Source organism: Erinaceus europaeus, chromosome 13 (genome assembly GCF_950295315.1).
Source record: "Erinaceus europaeus chromosome 13, mEriEur2.1, whole genome shotgun sequence".
In the NCBI taxonomy this organism is placed as follows: domain Eukaryota; kingdom Metazoa; phylum Chordata; class Mammalia; order Eulipotyphla; family Erinaceidae; genus Erinaceus; species Erinaceus europaeus.
This window is the reverse complement of record NC_080174.1, coordinates 82,067,464-82,087,413: the sequence shown is the minus strand read 5'-3', so window position 1 is coordinate 82,087,413 and position 19,950 is coordinate 82,067,464. Positions and strand designations below refer to the sequence as shown.

General features: G+C 40.9%; 1 protein-coding gene across 8 annotated transcripts in view; it reads left to right on the top strand.

Moving 5' to 3' along the window:
• The window catches only part of DOCK7 (dedicator of cytokinesis 7), a 172,050-nt gene that overhangs the window by 24,661 nt on the left and 127,439 nt on the right, over positions 1-19,950 (top strand). For all 8 annotated transcript variants that reach the window (XR_009553912.1, XR_009553913.1, XM_060206309.1 and 5 more), the window contains exons 3-7: positions 8,057-8,232; positions 8,420-8,488; positions 17,695-17,824; positions 17,931-18,143; positions 19,088-19,173. Coding sequence is in view for 6 of the 8 variants with exons in the window: in XM_060206309.1 (XP_060062292.1) it covers positions 8,057-8,232; positions 8,420-8,488; positions 17,695-17,824; positions 17,931-18,143; positions 19,088-19,173 (674 nt within the window). In the remaining 2 variants the exon portion in view is untranslated. The remainder of the gene's footprint in view (positions 1-8,056; positions 8,233-8,419; positions 8,489-17,694; positions 17,825-17,930; positions 18,144-19,087; positions 19,174-19,950) is intronic.

Here is a 19,950-nt window from a genome sequence, read left to right as displayed (position 1 = left end):
GGGATCGGTTTAACTGTCTCAAAGAATTTCTTGACTTTCAGATTCTGTTTCCTTCTTTAAGATTTGTTTCTCTGTCTCCTGTATTTCTTGTAATTGGTTAAATTTCAGTTGACCCTTTTAGCACTTTCTTTTCACAAATCACACATTTTGCCCATGTAAAGTGTGAAATTTCTTGGATTTAATATTAAATTCACATACAAGTGTAATCACAATTACAGTAAAGTTAAATATTTTCATGATCTCAAGAAGAAATTGTAAGCTCTTAACCTTCTAGCCCATTCTGCTCTGGCCCCAAAGAAATGGTTAATCAAATGGCAGAAGTGTTTGTAGTATACCAGACAAGGTTGAAAAAGATCTTGGCATTAAACATGTCAGCGAAAATTCCAGTGCCGTGATTACTGAAGAAAATTTCTCCTGCTACTGATGATGAATTCTGTATTGCTTGGCGATTGCTGGTTTTCCCACCATTAATCCTGTTTACTGTCCAGCATCTTTTTCTCAAAGAGTGTTGAGATCATATTGCAGTCTTGTATACTGCACGAGAGGGAACACCCAGGCTTCCTATGCACCCTGCACTAACACTGTAGTGGTGAGGACTCTCCCTTCGCTCAGAATGAAAATCACAACTATCCTATTGAGAAGCGTATTACAGGCTGGTAAGAGCGGAGTTGGGTTCCCCACTTAGCATTTGGTAGTGTGGGTATAGATGGGACCCTAGTTTTTCATGTGACATTAGGCTGGAGTAGAGGCTACTGCCTTCTAGTTTTCTGTTTTGGTCTTCTGACTGAGAACAGGATTTTGTTAGTTGTTTTATTCTTTTGGTCTCCTTTGACTCCATGTCTGGGACACATATAATGTGCACGCAACCAGGTGTACCATCACCCGGCCCCTGGAACACATACATAAAAAGACATTTTAGGAGCGGAGGTGGAGGGGGGTGTGTGCCTGGCTGAGTGCACACGTTACCATGTGCAAAGGGCTGGGTTCAAGCCCCCCTACCTGCAAGGCGAGATGCTTCATGATGCTTCTCCCCTCTCAGTTTTTTTCTATCCTGTTAAATAAAGTAGGAAAAAAAAAGGCCACCAGGAGTGGTAGATTCATAGTGCTGGTATTGAGCTTCAGCAATAACACTGGTGGCAATAAAAAAGAAAGGAAGGAACTTTAGGGATCCTACTGTTTAGCCATTCTCTGTGTGCTGAAGTCCCTGCCTTTCCCCCACTTTCCAGAACCTTGTGATTGTTACTTTCTTTCTTTCTCTCTTTCTTTCTTCCTTCCTTCCTTTCTTTCTTTTTTGTTTGACAATCTTTTTATTTTTCCTTTCTTTTAAAATTTTATTTATACAAAGGAAATCTGACAATCATAGGATAAGAGGGGTACAACTCCACACAATTCCCACCACCAGAATGCCGTATCCCATCCCCTCCCCTGATAGCTTTCATTGTGGATGCAGAAGGTGGAAGGTCTGGCTTCTGTAATTGCTTCCCCGCTGAACATAGGCATTTACATTTACAGGTCGATCCATACTCCCAGCCTGCCTCTCTTTTTCCCTAGTGGGACGGGGTTCTGGGGCATTGGAACTCCAGGACATACTAGTGGGGTCATCTGTCCAGGGAAGTCTGGTTGGCATCATGGTAGCATCTGGAACCCGGTGGCTGCAAAGAGAGTTAACATATAAAGCCAAACAAATTGCTGACTAATCATGAACCTAAGGCTGGAATAGTGCAGATGAAGAGTTGGGGGGTGTCTCCATTTTGTAGATAGCTAGTAGGCTTATTTTAGTTATATTCCAAAGGGCCCACGGCTATACTAGGACCTTGCCCTCAACTTGGATCAACAACAGTAGAGAATGTTCCATCCTCCAAAAGGAGGATGGACAACATACTCTATGTTCCATCTGAGAAGATGGGTCCTGATATTGGGCAACTTGGAATGTTCCTGCTCATGACCACAGAATGCGAGCTCAGATCTACAGGGATGCAGAGATCACATAGGCTCCTAAACTGAATGTGGGCCCCAGATCAGATCAAATCGATGGGGTTTATAGTCAACAATATTTATACACCTTTCCCATATTTGGGAGCTACTCTCTTCCCTGATCCAGCTTTCTGGTTCTTTTTCCAGCCATGACATCACCTCCCCAGACAATAACTTGGATCCACCTACATATCAGATTTCAGGCTCAAGAGAAAGAAAAAAGAAAAAAAGACTTTTAAAGTTTTTTTTTTTTTAATTTTTGTATTTTTTTATTTTCCCCTTTGTTGCCCTTGTTGGTTTTCATTGTTGTTGCAGTTGTTGTTGTTATTGATGTTGTCATTGTTAGGACAGAAATGGAGAGAGGAGGGGAAGACAGGGGGAAAGAAAGACACCTGCAGACCTGCTTCCCTGCCTGTGAAGCGAGTCCCCTGTAGGTGGGGAGCCGGGGGCTCGAACCGGGATCCTTAGGCTGGTCCTTGTGCTTCGTGCCATGTGCAGTTAACCTGCTGTGCTACCACCTGACTCCCCTCTTGTGATTGTTTCTTATATCCTCCTTTGTGACAATTAGAGAATTCTCAGCTTTTTTCTCATTCAAGTGTGGTTTGTTCTTGGACTTTTCTGTCTGCTAGAAGCCAGTTCCCTATCAAATGTTTTGTAACTACTTTGTTTTAGTGTGACTTGCCTGTTCATTTCTTAATACCTCTTGATGTGTCATCTTTTTAATGACCTATTTTCTGCTGTAATAAAGCTTTCCCTACTGCCAAATTATGAAGTCAGTCTCCTGTTTCTCTTACAGCCTTATATAAATGTCTACATACATTAGTTGAGACAGATTTTTATTGAGATAGCAAGAGACAAAATAATAAAAGTATCCTACTAAAATACACTTTCAGTTGGCTTGAAATAAAATGTGATTTTTAAATGCCTATATAGTACCAGTAGGTGGCAGATAAAGCATTTGACTAGACTCTCAACATCCCTTTCTGGTTAAAAACTTTCAAGTGAGAGGGCCAAGGAGATAGCACAATAATGGTACCAAGAGACTTTCATGCCTGAGGGTCAGCACTTCCAAGTCCAGTCCCTCAGTACCACCATACACCAGAGCTGAGTAGTGCTATGGTAAAACCAAAACAAACAGAAACTTTCAATAAAATGAGAACAGAAGAAATATACTGCAACATTAAAAGGCCACATGTAGATAACTCACAGGTAATATCACACAGAATGAGGAAAACAACTGAGATTTTAACATCAGGTAAAAGACAAAGATGTCCACTCTTACCACTATTACTCAACTTAGATTGGAAATCCTACTGAGAGAATGTAGTCCAAAAAAAAGGGGGGGAGTCGGGCGTGCAGCAGGTTAAGCGTACGTGGTGCAAAGGCAAAGCGTAAGGATCCAGGTTGGAGCCCCCAGCTCCCCCCCTGCAGGGGGGGTTGCTTCGTAGGCGGTGAAGCAGGTCTGCAGGTGTCTGTCTTTCTCTCCCCCTCTCTGTCTTCCCCTCCTCTCTCCATTTCTCTCTGTCCTATCCAACAACAAATGACATCAACAATAACAATAATAACCACAACAAGGCTACAACAACAAGGGCAACAAAAGGGGAAAAAATGGCCTCCAGGAGCAGTGAATTCATGGTGCAGGCACTGAGCCCCAGCAATAACCCTGGAGGCAAAAAAAGAAAAAAGGAATCCAAATCAGAAAAGAAGAGGCAAAGCTGCCACAGGTTGCAGATGACATGATATATTTCGATAACATTCAAGATAACACTAGAAAGCTCTTAGAAGCAATAGGTCATTACAGTAAAGCAACAGACTATGAAATCTGTTGCATTTCTGTATTGCTTCTAGTAAGCAATGAACTGGAAGAGAAAGAAATCGAGGTGCCCCATTTACAGTTGGATTAGAAGGAATTGACTACTTAGGAATGAAGAAATATATGAATATAATGAAGATAATGAAGATATTTTTACATAGAAAGTGTCATGAGGGGCTGTCGGGCTAGGCTAGCATAGCGCGAGGGAGAGAGAATACAGGAAGGATACCTTTAGTCATTTGTAAGACAAAGCAGAAGATTGGTATGTAGATAACAAAGGGATGGGCCATACTAGCATGGAAATGGGTGGTTTGTGAGCCCTGCCAAGCTCAACCACATCTGCACAATTTCCCAACGAGGGGCCGGGTGGTGGCACATCTGGTTGAGTGCACGTGTTACAGTGCACAAGGACCCAGGTTTGAGCCTACCCCCGGTCCCCACCTGCAGTGGCAAAGCTTTGCAAGTGGTGAGGCAGTGCTGCAGGTGTCTGTTTCTCTCTCTCTCTCTCTCTCTCTCTCTTTTCTCTCTCTCTCCATCTCTATCTCCCCCTTCTCCCTTGATTTCTGTCTCTATCCAATAAATAAAGATTGAAAAAAAAATCTCATGATTTTTCTGACAACTATCTATACCATTGTCACGGTTTTACTGCCTTCTGCTGGCTTTTTCAGATACAAAGTTAGAAAGAAACAGAGAGAGAGTTATCAGAGTACCAAAGCTTCCTTCAGTGCAGTGGGCACTGTGCTTGAACCTGTGTTGCTTGCATTGCAAGGCAGGTATACTATCCAGGTGAGCTATTTTGCAGACCTGCTAGGAATGTTTTTAATAAAGGAAGTGAAAAATTTGTACAATGAGAAAATACATCATTGCTACCAGGAATAAAAGACTCAAGAAAAATGGAAGCATTTGAGGAAGTTTGAACCTGCCTTTCTAAATCAGCATTCCATCAGTGAAAAATAAAAAGGGGGCCCTGTGGGGGACCGCTCAAGGATTCCATTCTGAGCCCCGGGCTTCCTATCTGCAGGGGGTTTGTTTGCAAGTGGTGAAGCAGGTCTGCACGTGTCTATCTTTCTCTCCTCCTGTCTCCCCTTCCTCTCTCATTTTCTCTCTGTCCTATCCAATAAAATGAAGAAATGGCCACCAGGAGCAGTGGATTGGTAGTGCTGGCACTTAGCCTCAACGATAACCCTGGAGGCCAAACCAAAAAAACAGAGTACTCTTTTATGCTTATCATGGATATTTTGTAAGCCAGAATGCTTTTTTAACTGATAATAAAGTCCACAATAAGAACATTTTCTCTCTTTTTTAATTTTTTTAATATTTATTTTTCCCTTTTGTTGCCCTTGTTTTTTTATTGTTGTTGTTATTGTTGGATAGGACAGAGAGCAATGGAGAGAGGAGGGGAAGACAGAGAGGGAGAGAGAAAGACAGACACCTGCAGACCTGCTTCACCGCTTGTGAAGTGACTCCCCTGCAGGTGGGGAGCCGGGGGATGGAACCAGGATCCTTAAGCTGGTCCTTGTGCTTCACACCGCATGCGCTTAACCCGCTGTGCTACCGCCCGACTCCCCCAAGAGGACATTTCTTTCTTCCTTGATTTCTTGTGTCTCCCTCCACTCTCTCTCTCTGGAATTAAAAAAATAATTTTTTTTTTAATTTAAAAATTGGTCAAGAGAAGAGTTTCTTGTACACACACACACACACACACACACACACACACACACTCTCACTCTGCATCCATCGTTGAAGTCCTGTGCCTCTCTGCCTGTCTGTCCTACTTTTCCAGTCCTTCCCCTGTGATAACCACTATAGTTTGCACAATCTAAGAGATTGGTTATCCTTTTTTTTTTCTTTTTTGCAAGTTCATATTTGTGATTCATCTCAGGTTAACACTTGTGTACGTTGTAGTGTCAGAGTTAATGCTCATTTTTTCCTACATAGATGACATATGTAATTTAGCAGCTGGGCTGAAAGAGATTTTGCTCTCCCTATTGCATTGCCTTGTTCCATTTTTCAGAAGACTATGATAGCGTATTATGTAACTGAGTGGAGCTAGGATAAATGTTTATAGAGAAAAACATGGAGTTTAAACTTTGAAAATAGAATCTAAGTGGTCCTGGAGGTGGCACAGTGGATAAAGTAGTGGACTGTCAAGCGTGAGGTCCTAAGTCTGATCCCCGGCAGCACATGTAGCAGAGGGGTATTTGGTTCTCTCTCTCCTATTCTTCTCATTAATAAATAAAAAAAACAAAATAGAGTTTAAAATTTTGTCTTATTATATTATGGCTATTTTACTTTCAGAAGTTATTTAATTTTTTGTCTTTATTTATACAATTGAGCTGATAAACTAACATTGAAAGTGTATGGGAGATATAAGATGGAAAACACATATAATTATAGTAATAGCTGCTATCTCTGGAGTGTTTATGATACATATAGTAGTCACTAATAGTTTTACTTACTATCTTTAAAATGTTACTGCTCGGGAGTCCGGCGGTAGCGCAGCGGGTTAAGTGCAGGTGGCGCAAAGTGCAAGGACCAGTACAAGGATCCCGGTTTCAGCCCCCCCCCCCCCCCCCCCCCCCGCTCCCCACCTGCAGGGGAGTCGCTTCACAGGCAGTGAAGCAGGTCTGCAAGTGTCTGTCTTTCTCTCCCCCTCTCTGTCTTCCCCTCCTAACTACAACAGTAAAACAACAAGGGCAACAAAAGGGAATAAATAAATATTAAAAAATGTTACTGTTCTATTAGTCATTCATAGACAAAGCAAAAAGAGATTAGAAGGTTCTGGCCTTAACAGAAATGAAAGAAGACACAAATTATTTTCTTAAAAAACACTTTTTTTTTTTTGGTCTCTAGGGTTATCGCTGGGGCTCGGTGCCTGCACTATGAATTCAGTGCTCCTGGAGGCCATTTTTCCCATTTCTGTTGCCCCTCGTTGTTATTATAGTTATTTCTGTTATTGTTGCCGGATAGGACAGAGAGAAATGGAGAGAGGAGGGGAAGACCTGTAGACCTGCTTCACCACCTGTGACGCGACCAGGGCCCTGGCAGGTGGGAAGCCAGGAGCTCCAACTGGGATCCTTGCACCAGTCCTTGGGCTTCATGCCATGTGCACTTAGCTGGCTGCGCTCCTGCCCAGCCCACAAAACATTTTTTTTTATTGCCACCATGGTTATCACTGGAGCTTGGTGCCTGGACCTCAGATCCACTACTGTTCTGGGCAGCACCTCCCTCCATTTTTGTTTTGTTTTGTTTTTGTTTGATTGTTAGATAGGACAGAGAATTTGAGAGGAGAAAGGAAGATAGGGAGAAAGAGAGACACCTAATATCTGCTTCACTGCTCATTCAGGTGGGCAGTGGAGGCTTGAACCCAGGTCCTTGTACAGCATGTGTGTTGCCCTCCAGACATGCCACCGCCCTTACCTACTACTTAATATACATGCACAGAGGAACTCAGCATTGCCTCTGTGTGTGTGTGTGTGTGCGCGCGCGCGTGTGTTGCTTAAAACATCAGAAATTTCTTCCCTCAAACTGTTGAAGTTCAGAGGACTGAAGTCAGTATCAGCAGGTTGAAATCAAGGTTTTTGGTGAGACTGCCCTCCGATTCTGGTGGCTGTTGGTGGCTGTGTCATTTCTGTTAAGGCTGGAATCTTCAAATCTCTTTTTTGCTTTGTCTGTTTATGGTTTTCTTCTCTGCATGACTTAAATCTCCCTCTGATTCTAGATAAGGATAATGTTGCATTTAGGCCCCACTAAGATAAACTGGGGTAACATCTCATTTAAATACCCTCAATCACATCGCCAAAGCCCATTAATTTTTTTTTTTTATCCTCATAAGGTCACTACATTAGATTCTGGCAGTCTTAACATAGAGTTGTCTTTTAGCCTACGACAGTCTGGTTTTCCTTTTTATTTTTTAACTAGAATAATCAACTTAGTGGTAAAGTTCAAAACAGTATTGAGAAATCCAACACCTTTATGTTTATTCCAAAGACATAAAAAAAATTTTTTTTTCTCCAGTGGGTGTTCTGCAAAGTTTTATAAAAACATTAATTGTCATTGTATAAATAAGAAAATTAAAAAGAGGATTACCCAAAGCAAAAGGGAAGATAAGGCAAAGAGGATGTTTCCTTCCAGTATCTGTCGAAACTTTAGGAATGACCAGGTTACAAGCATTAAATCTGTTAAAATCATGTGTTTTCTTTTACGGGTTGACATTCTCACATTCACTGCTTCTTTTCTACTTACCTCCAACACCCACTGTTTATAAAGGTACCTCTTACTGAAGCCGTGGACCCCGTGGACTTGGAAGATTACCTCCTTACTCATCCTGTAGCTGTGGATTCTGGGCCTCTAAGGGGTCTGGTTGACTTCCCTCCAGATGATATCGAAGTTGTTTATAGTCCCAGGGACTGTAGGACCCTTGTTTCAGCTGTGCCTGAAGAAAGGTAGGGAAATATTTACTTGTCTTTGGTTTCAGTATAAATATGGGAAGCCTACCTTTCATTATTTTATTTAGATCCTATTTTTTTTTTGTGGTGCTGTTTATTAACTATTTTGTGAATGTGAACTGCCACCAAATAAACTGGAATGCTTTCTTGTCTAAAACATAAATATATTTTCTTTATTTAATAGTGAAATGGATCCACATGTTAGAGATTGTATAAGAAGTTATACAGAAGACTGGGCAATTGTAATCAGAAAGTAAGTTTTATGTTTACTATAGTATAAATATATATATATATAGTATAATATTTTTAAAACACTGAGTAGGATTTGTAAATAGGTTAATAAAAATTGTAAGCACTGGACTGGGGAGGGGAGGTAGCATAATGGTATGCAAAAGACTGGATGCCTCAGGCTCCGAGGTCCTGGGTTGAATCCCAGGCAGCACCATAAACAAGGTTTTTTTTTTTTTAATTCAGTGCTTTATATTTCTTTGCCTTCTAAAAATTTACATTGTGAATGACTTAACCATTGTCTACTTTCTTTTTAAACAATTTTTAAAAATATTTATTTATTCCTTTTTGTTGCCCTTGTAGTTTTATTGTTGTAGTTATTATTTTTGTTGTTATTGATGTCGTTGCTGGATAGGACAGAGAGAAATGGAGAGAGGAGAGGAAAACAGAGAGGGGGAGAGAAAGACAGACACCTGTAGACCTGCTTCACCACCTGTGAATCACCTCCCAAGAAGGTGGGGAGTGGTGGGCTCAAACCTGGATCCTTTAGCCGGTCCTTGCACTTTTTACCATGTGTGCTCAACCTGCTGTGCCTGATTCCCTGTCTACTTTCTTTCTTTGTTTTTTTAAAAATTTTTTTATATTTATTTATTCCCTTTTGTTGTCCTTGTTGTTTTATTGTTGTAGTTACTATTGATGTTGTTGTTGGATAGGACAGAGAGAAATGGAGAGAGGAGGGGAAGAAAGAGAGGGGGAGAGAAAGACAGACACCTGCAGACCTGCTTCACCGCCTGTGAAGGGACTCCCCTGCAGGTGGGGAGCCGGGGGCTTGAACCGGGATCCTTCTGCTGGTCCTTGTGCTTTGCGCCACATGCGCTTAACCCGCTTTGCTACCTCCGGATTCCCCTGTCTACTTTCTTTTATCCTTTACCCTGGATTATTAATTTTTAACTGAACAGTGCTCTAGTTTCTCCCTCCCTTCCTCCCTCCCTTCTATCTGACTATCTCTTTATCTCCCTTCCACTTTCTTTTCTTTTTTTTTAATATTTATTTATTTATTTATTTTCCCTTTGTTTTTGCCCTTGTTGTTTTATTGTTGTAGTCATTATTGTTGTTGTTATTGATGCCTTCATTGTTGGATAGGACAGAGAGAAATGGAGAGGGGTGGGAGACAAGGAGAGAGAAAGACAGACACTTGCAGACCTGCTTCACCCCTTGTGAAGTGACTCCCATGCAGGTGGGGAGCCGGGGGCTTGAACCGAGACCCTTATGCCGGTCCTTGTGCTTTGCGCCACCTGCGCTTAACCGCTGTGCTACCGCCCGACTCCCCCACTTTCATTTTTTGAAAATATTTATTCCCTTTTGTTGCCCTTTTTTTGTTGTTGTTGTAGTTATTGTCTTCATTGTTGGACAGGACAGAGAGAAATGGAGAGTGGAAGTGAAGACAGAGGGAGAGATAAAGATAGACACCTGCACACCTGCTTCACTGCCCTTCCTCAGATTTAGAGCCGGGAGCTCGAACTGGGATCCTTACGCCGGTCCTTGCACTTCGTGCCATGTCCACTTACCCCGCTGCGCTACTGCCCTACTCCCCCACTAACATTTTTTAAAAAAACAAAACTGTAAGCACTGGAAATTCATTTTAAAAAAATAGCTGAAGAGGGACTGGGCAGTGGTGCACTGTTAAGTGCATATATTACCTTGCTGGAGCAAGGACCTGGGTTCAAGCTCCAGCTCCCCACCTGTGCTGGAACATGTTACAAGTAGTGAAGCAGGTTTGCAGGTGTCTTTATCCTGCCGGGATAGCCTGAGGGTGCTTCTTCCTGAGCAAGTGCTCTCTGGGTTGGAGAGAACTCAGCTGGAGCCAACCTAGGCTGCTGGGTAGGAGAGGGATCAGGAACTCGTGGTGAGCAGCTAGCGTTGCAGGAGAGAGACTCTGGGACTCTCAGAGCCGGAAGGCAATCCCAAGTGTGTTCAAACAGAAGAGCAGCTGTATATATACTCTCCAAGTAGGGTGAAAACAGGATGTGACATAGAGAGGGTGGAGCGAAAAGAGACTGGTGGAAATCAGGGTGACTACGAGAGGGGGCGGAGCAAAAAGACATCGGGAACCAGTGGGGACTAAACCAATGCCCTGCAGGCATGGTGGTGCTTAGTTAAACAGGATTAGAGACAGAGGCTTTAAACTGAGGGGAGCTGGCATACTACCCAACATTATCCCTCTCTATCTCCCACCCCTTTCTCAATTTCTCTCTCTCCTGTTAAATAAAATAAAAAGAAAGGCAAGGGGAGTCAGGTGGTAGCACAGTGGGTTAAGTGCAGGTGGTGTGGCACAAAGCACAAGGACCGAAATAAGGATCCCAGTTCAAGCCCCCTATTCCCCACCTGCAGGTGGGTCACTTCACAGGCATTGAAGCAGGTCTGCAGGTGTCTTTCCCCCTCTGTCTTCCCCTCTTGTCTCCATTTCTCTCTGTCCTGTCTAACTATGACGATATCAATAACAATAACAGCAACAACAACAACAATAATAATAATTAAAAGAGCAACAAAAGGGAAAATAAAGTTTAAAAAAAAAGAAAAGAGGGAGTCGGGCTGTAGTACAGCGGGCTAAGCGTAGGTGGTGCAAAGCACAAGGACCGGCATAAGGATACTGGTTCGAACCCCGGCTCCCCACCTGCAGGGGAGTCGCTTCACAGGCGGTGAAGCAGGTCTGCAGGTGTCTATCTTTCTTTCCTCCTCTCTGTCTTCCCCTCCTCTCTCCATTTCTCTCTGTCCTATCCAACAACAGCAACAACAATAATAACTACAACAATAAAACAACAAGGGCAACAAAAGGGAAAAAATAAATAAAATAAATTTAAAAAAATTAAAAGAAAAAAAGAAAAGGAAGGAAGGAAGCCCCAGAAACAAAATCAGAACTGTAGTCTATAAATATTTTTTCCTGTGGCCAGGCAGTGGCACACCTGTCTGAGTACACGTTACCTTGCATAAAGACCCGGGTCCCCAACTGTAGAGGGGAAGATTCGTGAATGGTGAGACAGGGCTACAGGTGTCTCTGTTTCTTACTCCCTTTCTACCTCCCCTTTCCCTCTCAATTTCTCTCTGTATTCAATAAATAAACAAAATACTTAAAAAAAAATGCATTTCTCGTTAGGTGTTCCTCAACGACTTTTCCTTAGAAAATGTCGGCCAGAAAGTGGCGCACCGGTTAAGTGTGCACATTTCCAAGCCAAGGACTCGGTTGGAATCCCCACTCCCCACCTGCTGCAGGGTCGCTTCACAGTGAAGCATGTCTACAAGTGTCTTCCTCTCTTCTCCCCCCTTTCTAGTGCCCCACCCCAAAGTCTCTCTGTCCTCTCTAATAAAAATCAGAAAGAACAAAAGAAAAAACAAACAAAAAAGAAGCCACGGGAACAGTAAAGTGCTGGCACTGAGCCCCAGTGACGGCCCTGGTGGCAGAAAAAAAAATCTTTATGGGAACAGTATTTCTATATCATTAAAAGATGATTCATAGCTAGTACTATCGGTTCATTCTTTTAGGAATTCATGTGCATATGTTAATAATTTATACTTCTTCAAAAGAAATCCATTCTGTGAAAGCAGATAGTTTATGCTAATATACAGTTCTCTAGACCAAGCTGTTTGAAAGGTCTTTGCCCTCTATTAACAGGCTTGCCCTCGACCTGTTTGTCAAATTGGGTAAAAAATATGCTAAATAAATGTTTTATCTTACTGCAAAATTTAGTTCTTAATGTTGGGTATTTGAAATAGTGGGTCAGATTAAGAAATAAAACAAAGGTGCTTTTTCTCAGCTATTGGACCTGTGAAGGATCCCCGTACTGAAACTTTGTAGACTTCACTTAGGTTTTCTAAAGAGAATTTAGTGACTGAAGTAGTGGAACATTCTGCTATGCCACTGTTGCTTCAGACATTGTGAAATGGTCTATGCTGATGTGCACTGTAGTGAAAGTAGGCCTTGCTTATTGTTTTGCCCTTCTGACTACATTCTTTTTTTTTTTTAATTTTCCCTTTTGTTGCCCTTGTTGTTTTTTATTGTTGTTGTAGTTATTATTGTTGTTGTTATTTATGTTGTTGTTAGATAGGACAGAGAGAAATGGAGAGAGGAGGAGAAGACAGAAAGGGAGACAGACACCTGCAGACCTGCTTCACCACCTGTGAAGTGACTCCCCTGCAGGTGGGGAGCTGGGGGCTCAAACTGGGATCCTTACCCAGGTCCTTGAGCTTTGCACCACCTGCGCTTAACCCGCTGCACTACTCCCCTGACTGACTCCCCTGACTGCATATTTTAGATTTTACTGGGGAAAACTGATTCCCTGTCGTAATTTAAAAAAATCTTTACTTCTGTGTGTGTTGGAATCTTACAGTCAGAAATCTTCATAAAAGATTTATGGTAAAAATTTGTTAACTTTAGAGTCATGGAATCTGCTACTTAATTCTTTTTTTTTTTAAATCTTTTTTAAAAAATATCTTTTTGTTCTTGTTTTATTGTTGTAGTTATTGTTGGTATTGATGTCGTTGTTGTTAGATAGGACAGAGAGAAATGGAGAGAAGAGGAGAAGACAGAGGGGGAGAGAAAGACACCTGCAGACCTGCTTCACTGCTTGTGAAGCGACTCCCCTGCAGGTGGGGAGCCGGGGGCTGGAACCGGGATCCTTAGGTCAGTCCTTGCACTTAGCACCACCTGGCTGCTGTGCTACCACCTGACTCCCTCTGCCACTTAATTCTAACCATGTGGTTGTTGACCTTGATTTAGGTGGAAGAGATCATTAATATTTATGGCTAATACTGTATATAGTCATTCTACTGGGTACTTTATACTCATCTCCCTTACAGTTCTAACAGGTAAGATAGTTGAGTCCAGAATAAAGTGACTTCTTTGTGGGCCTGGAATCAAAAAACAAGAGCTAGTTATTGGAACCTGCGGGAATCAGATTATTAAGTTACATTTTCCTTGTTATCCTTTGTTTTATTTGTTATCTATAGTGATAAGTAAAAAATGATAGCAGTTGTGGGCTAGAAGTTTGAAAGTATTCTCTGAAACTTAGAATATAGGTGTAACTAGAACTTAAGAACATAATACACAAATAATTTAAGAAGTACAGGCAAAGACTTTCATAGTGTGTTAAACTTAGAAGTGATAAAAGCAGAGACTGGAAATGAGAACTGGGGTAACTATTAGCCATTTGATTACTTTAAAATCGATGTAATTCCTGTGCGTAGCAAAGATAGTCTGTCTCTTTTTAGGAGCAATAATTATGAGTGCTGGAACAGATAAAAGTGCTTAGAGTGAACAGAACTTGGGAAAGGAACTGTGTTCTAGCAAAAGATAAGGTGCCAACTGCCTCCCTGGCATCCTGACTTGCCTCTTCACAACCACTGAATGTGAAATGAAGCATGCAAATATTATATTTTCAGACAGCTATGAAGATACAAATTCAACAATAAACACAGAACCTATAACTATACACTATTTTATGAAAGCCCCTGTACTTCAAAGAGAAATTAAACTACAAATAAAATGGCCAGCAATTTAGGAAGTACTGTAGCACAAATCAGGACCTACAGTCTTTGAAAAATGAGAAAATATATAAACCATACAAGAGTCAAGTAACTGGGAGCTGGGCAGTTGTGCAGCGGGTTAAGCATTGGTAGCGCAAAGCACAGGGACCTGCGTAAGGATCCCAGTTCCAGCCCCTAGCTCCCCACCTGCAGGGGAGTCACTTCACAGGCGGTGAAGCAGGTCTGCAGGTGTCTTTCTTTCTCTCCCCCTCTCTGTCTTCCCCATCTCTCTCCATTTCTCTCTGTCCTATCCAACAATGACGACAATAACAACAACAATAATAACTACAACAATAAAACAACAAGGGCAACAAAAGGGAATAAATAAATAAATAATTTTTAAAAGTCAACTAATAATCTTTGGAAATTAAAATTTTTGGCCGATGAAAAAATACTAAAAACTTAATAGATGATTTTAGTAGCAGAGTGGATATGACTGACGAATGAAATAGTAAGCATAAATTAAAGTCACAAAATTCCTTTGTAATTCAGTGTATAAGGATATGAGGATAGAAGGCACTTTACTTACACATTTAACAAATACTTCTTGAGGGCTGAGGAGACAGCATAATGGTAATCTAAAAGACTCTCCTACCTGGGGCTCTTAGGTCCCCGGTTTAATCCCCATCACCATCATAAGTCAGAGCTGAACAGTGTACTCTGGCCTCTCTCTTTCATGAAAATAAAACATGATAAAACAAAACAAATATTTCTTGAGTATAGTATGTGCCAGGCATTATAATAGGCACTGATGATACAATTATCAGAAAAACTAGCTTCCTGTCCTCTTAGACTTTATATTCTAGATGGACATAAGGGCAACAGACAGCAAACACAGGTAAAGGGAGAGTACATATAATGGAAGTCTGTCTTGTGGAAAAAACAAAGAAAAGCGGGAGTCCGGCGGTAGCGCAGCAGGTTAAGCGCATGTGGCGCCAAGCGCAAGGACCCGCTTAAGGATCCCGGTTCGAGCCCCCGGCTCCCCACCTGCAGGGGAGTCGCTTCACAAGTGGTGAAGCAGTTCTGCAGGTGTCTGTCTTTCTCTCCCCCTCTCTGTCTTCCCCATCTCTCTCCATTTCTCTCTGTCCTATCCAACAATGATGACATCACTAACAACAATAATAATAACCACAACAATTAAACAAGGGCAACAAAAGGGAAAAATAAATAAATATTATAAAAATATTAAAAAAAAACAACAACAAAGAAAAGTAGCATGAGGGAGAAGAGAAAACCAAGGAGTGGGGCTACATTTTCTACTTGATGTAAGTAATCAGAAACGGCCTTTTGTGAGGAACACCAGGACCTGTGAAGGTTCCATGTTGGAAGCACAGAGGGCCCTCACCTGTGGGAGAAGGCTTATGGGTGCTGATGTATTACTGCAGGCATAGCTCTGCCCCTCCCCCCTTTCTCTCCTCTCTCAGTCTCTTCCTGTCTTATCAAAGAAAATAAAATTTAAAATGTGGCAAGAATGAGGTCATCGAGCTGGTTGTATCTGTAGGGTGAGATAGTTCAGTTCTGCAGAGCCCTCTAGCAGTCGACATGAGGGCAGAATGGTAGTGTAAAGAATGGTGTTGAACACCAATCAAGACATTTCCCCAGTACTCTTTTTAAAAAAATTTTTTTTTCCTTTTGTTGCCCTTGTTTTATAGTTGTTGTAGTTATTATTGTTGTTGTTATTGATGTCGTTGTTGTTGGATAGGACAGAGAGAAATGGAGAGAAGAGGGGGAGACAGAGGGGGAGAGAAAGACAGACACCTGCAGACCTGCTTCACCACCTGTGAAGTGACTCCCCTGCAGGTGGGGAGCCGGGGGCTCAAACCGGGATCCTTCCGCCAGTCCTTGTACTCCGCGCCACATGTGCTTAACCTGCTTTGCTACCACCGGACCCCCACCCTCCAGTACCCTTGAATTTTATACTGTCAGGTTTTTGTTGTTGTTGTTTTTGATAAGACACGGAGAGGGACACCACAGCACTGAAGCCTCCTTCAGTGTGGTGGGGTCTGGATTTAACCTGGATTAAGCACATGGCAAAGGAGACTCTGTCCAAGCAAGTTACTTTTCTGGCTTTAAACTGCCAGATTCTAGGAACATGAAGGAGGCAGAATGCAAAGCTATTCTGGTTTATTAGTGCAGCTCAAATATGTACTTCAATTAAAGCACTGAAATATATATATATATATATATATGTAATTTATTTATTATTGGATAGAGACTTGTTACTGCATAGAGAGCAACTGAGAGGGGAGGGGAGGGGAAGGGAGAGAGACAGAGAGACACCTGCAGCCCTGCTTCACCACTTGTGAGCCTTCCCCCCTTGCATGAGGACCAGGGGATTGAACCTGGGTCCTTGTGCACTATAATGTGTATGCTCAGCCAGGTGTGCCACCACCCAGCCCTTCTGAACTTTTTTTTAATGATGAAGATACCTAATGTGTGAATAATGCTTTCTGTATTACTGTATAGAATATCTTTAGTTCTTCCAGAGGAAAAAAACACACGGTTTTTGTCTTGTGAACACCCTCTCACTATTTTTTAAACAGCTTTAGTAACAAGACGTGATGTAAGTGATTTCTATTTTTTTATATTAACTGATAGCAATTATGGTAGAAATAATTGCTTTTGATCCCATTAAAATTTTCTCCCAATTTGACTGAACAAAATGCTGGACAGTAATGACTCTTTGACCTTAGTGTTCTGTTCTAAACTGAATGTTCTTAGATATTGAGTTGTTAGAAAGATTTATATTGTCATATATATTATGTGAAAACTCTTAGTAGATGATATACATTATGTTAATTATGTGATATATGTACAGTGGTGCTAATTTGCTATTTTTCATTTTACAGTTTGCAGTTTTAAGTAATTTAAGATCTTTTACATTTGCTATCTAACAGAATCTTTTTTTTTCCTTGCTGTTTGAAATTTTGAGATCAGTGCTTCCTATTTCTTTGCCTTTTAAAGATTTACGTTGTGAATGACTTAACTATCTTCTACTTTCTTGCTCTATTTTTTACCCTGGCTTATTAATCTTTTACTGATCAGTTCTCTGAATGTAAAGTTCAACTAAAATTATATTCACATTATTGTCACAAAAGAGAGAGGAGAATATGACCTATTTCTGGTGATGCATAGCCTGCTTTGTACTTGGATTGCAGGAACTTTGAAAGGAGTTTTTCTTAAATCTTTCCTGAATCATAGTTAGAAGCAGTTGAAACAAAACAAGTGGGAGGTGCCTCACCTGGTAGAGCACCCACATTACTATGTGCAAGGACCCAGGTTCAAGCCCCTGGTTGCCACATTGGACTGCCTGCAGGAGGAAAGCTTCAGTAGTGTTTTGATTCCTCTTCTCTCCTCTCCTCTCCCCTCCGCTCCCCTTCCTCCCCCTCCCTATATAAAAAACAAAAATAATAATATCAATTGCTGGAGCGGTGGAGCTAGGTAGACACCAAACCACAGTGATAATGCTGATGAGAAAGGGGGAAAAAAAAAGGAAGGGTTAAAAAGAGGAAAGAAGGATTAAAAAAAACAAAACAGTGGGGATATATCAATATGTCTTACAAGAAAAAAAATGCAAATAACAGTTGGTATGATGGCAACTTAAAAAAGTTAAAACAATTTACAAATTTGATATCTATTTTTTGTTGATAGGTATCATAAACTGGGAACCGGATTTAATCCTAATACACTAGATAAACAAAAAGAAAGACAAAAAGGTTTGCCAAAACAGGTCTTTGAATCTGATGAAGCTCCAGATGGCAACAGCTACCAGGATGACCAAGTAATACTTTTATTTTCATTTTAAATGGCTGTAAGAAGTTACTTGATAGTAGTTTGTCTTTCATGCATTTGTTGATATACGTATACTTAACTGTCTTACATAACAGGATGAGCTTAAAAGACGCTCCATGTCGATAGATGATACTCCAAGGGGCAGCTGGGCCTGCAGTATTTTTGATTTGAAAAATTCCCTTCCTGATGCTTTGCTTCCGAATTTACTTGACCGAACACCAAATGAAGAAATAGACCATCAGAATGATGACCAAAGGAAATCAAACCGTCACAAGGAGCTTTTTGCCTTGCACCCATCACTAGACGAGGTATGTGCATAGATCTGGATATAGAAAAGAGAATGAGAGGGCCAGGCTGGGGCGCACCTGGCTAAGCTCATATGCCACCCACATGCAATAAGGACCTGGGTTTGAGCCCCTGCTCCCCCCCTGCAGGGGGAAAGCTTCCGGAGTGATGAAGCGGGTCTACAGGTATCTTGTCTTTCCCTCTTTGTCTCCTCATCCTCTCTCTTCTCAGTTTCTCTCTGTCCTATCAAATAAAGTGGAAAGAAAGAGAAAGAAAAATAAAAGCCTGAAGTAAATGATTATTAAGGTAGATATTTTTAGAATATCAATTATGTAGAATATATTATCTCTACTGTATATTGTATAGTCAGTACATTATATATTTTCATGTATTATCTTTTATGTAAATATATTTACTTACATAATATGTAATATAAATATATTTACTCGATATACTTAAATAAGCATATTGTTGAAATATATATTACATATAGTAATGCATATATAGTAAATGCATATATATGGTAGTATATGTGCTGTATTATAATAACATAGGAAATAAAACTAAAACATAGCTACAGTCATATATACAAAAAAAAAAAAAAAAAACCTGTTGGAATATGGAGATAGCTTAGTGATTATGCAAAGAGACTTTCATGCCTAAGGCTTCAAAGTCCCAGGTTCAGTCCCCATGCACCACCATAAGCCAGAGCTGAGCCATGATCAGGTTAGGGAAAAAAAAAAAAAGAAAGAAAGAAAGAAGGGACCAAAATGTACTTTTTATACTGTTTACTGTTCTCAGTAGGTTGTTTCCCTGAACTGAATGCACTTCTGAGGTAACGAATTGTGTGTGAGGATAAACAGGCCATTATTTCCTGTGTACAAGTGTGCAGGTCCAGGCAAATACTTTAAAACGTCATAAAAGCTTGAACTATAAAGATTTTTCGGTGCTTTCTGCCAATTCACAGGAAGAGCCCATAGAACGACTTAGTGTTCCTGACGCGCCCAAAGAACATTTTGGTCAGAGGCTTCTCGTAAAATGTTTATCACTCAAGTGAGTATTTCTTTTGCTGTAGTAGATCTTTTATTTTGCAGGGAAAAAAAATGTTTGAGCTACTAGTGTGACAAAATCCCAGTAAATTTCATACTTTGAGAAGTTCAACGCTTCCCTACATGTAAATGCTACTCAGCACTTCAGTGTATATATGTGGGCCAGAAATAGTTTGCTCACTTGCATGGTATTTATGCTGCTTTGCCTTCTATGTGACCCGGGCTCAAGCCCAGCCCCCACTGTACTGGAGGGAGCTCCAGTGCCACTGTCTGTCTGTCTGTCTACCTATCAATCTGAAAAAGCTATTCCAGAGTGGCAATGCCCCTGTAAGGACAAGGAAAATAAAATTCAGAATTTGTGCAGAGAGGTCACATAATGGTTATCAGGAGGCTTTCATACACAGGGTGCTAGAGACCTAGGATCCAACTCCTCTAACACTGTAAGTCAGAGCTGAGCAGTGCTCTGGCTTAAATGATAAGAAAAATAAAGAAGTACACATGAAGGTGAACTTGCAAACACTTTCTGGGCTGATAGTTGAGGGTAACTGCCACAGAACTTCCTTGAATATTAAAATTTAAAAAAAACAGTTTACTGAAATCTCTAATATTTATCAGTAATTGTTCTTGGTTTGGGGAATGCAGAATATCTTTCTATATTTTCCTTTATTTTTTTCTTAAGCAGTTGATTTTATATTTGCATTGTATCATACTTTGTTCTTTTGAAGATTTTAAAGTATATATATATATATTTTTTTTCCCTTTAGAAAAGTTAGGATATTTG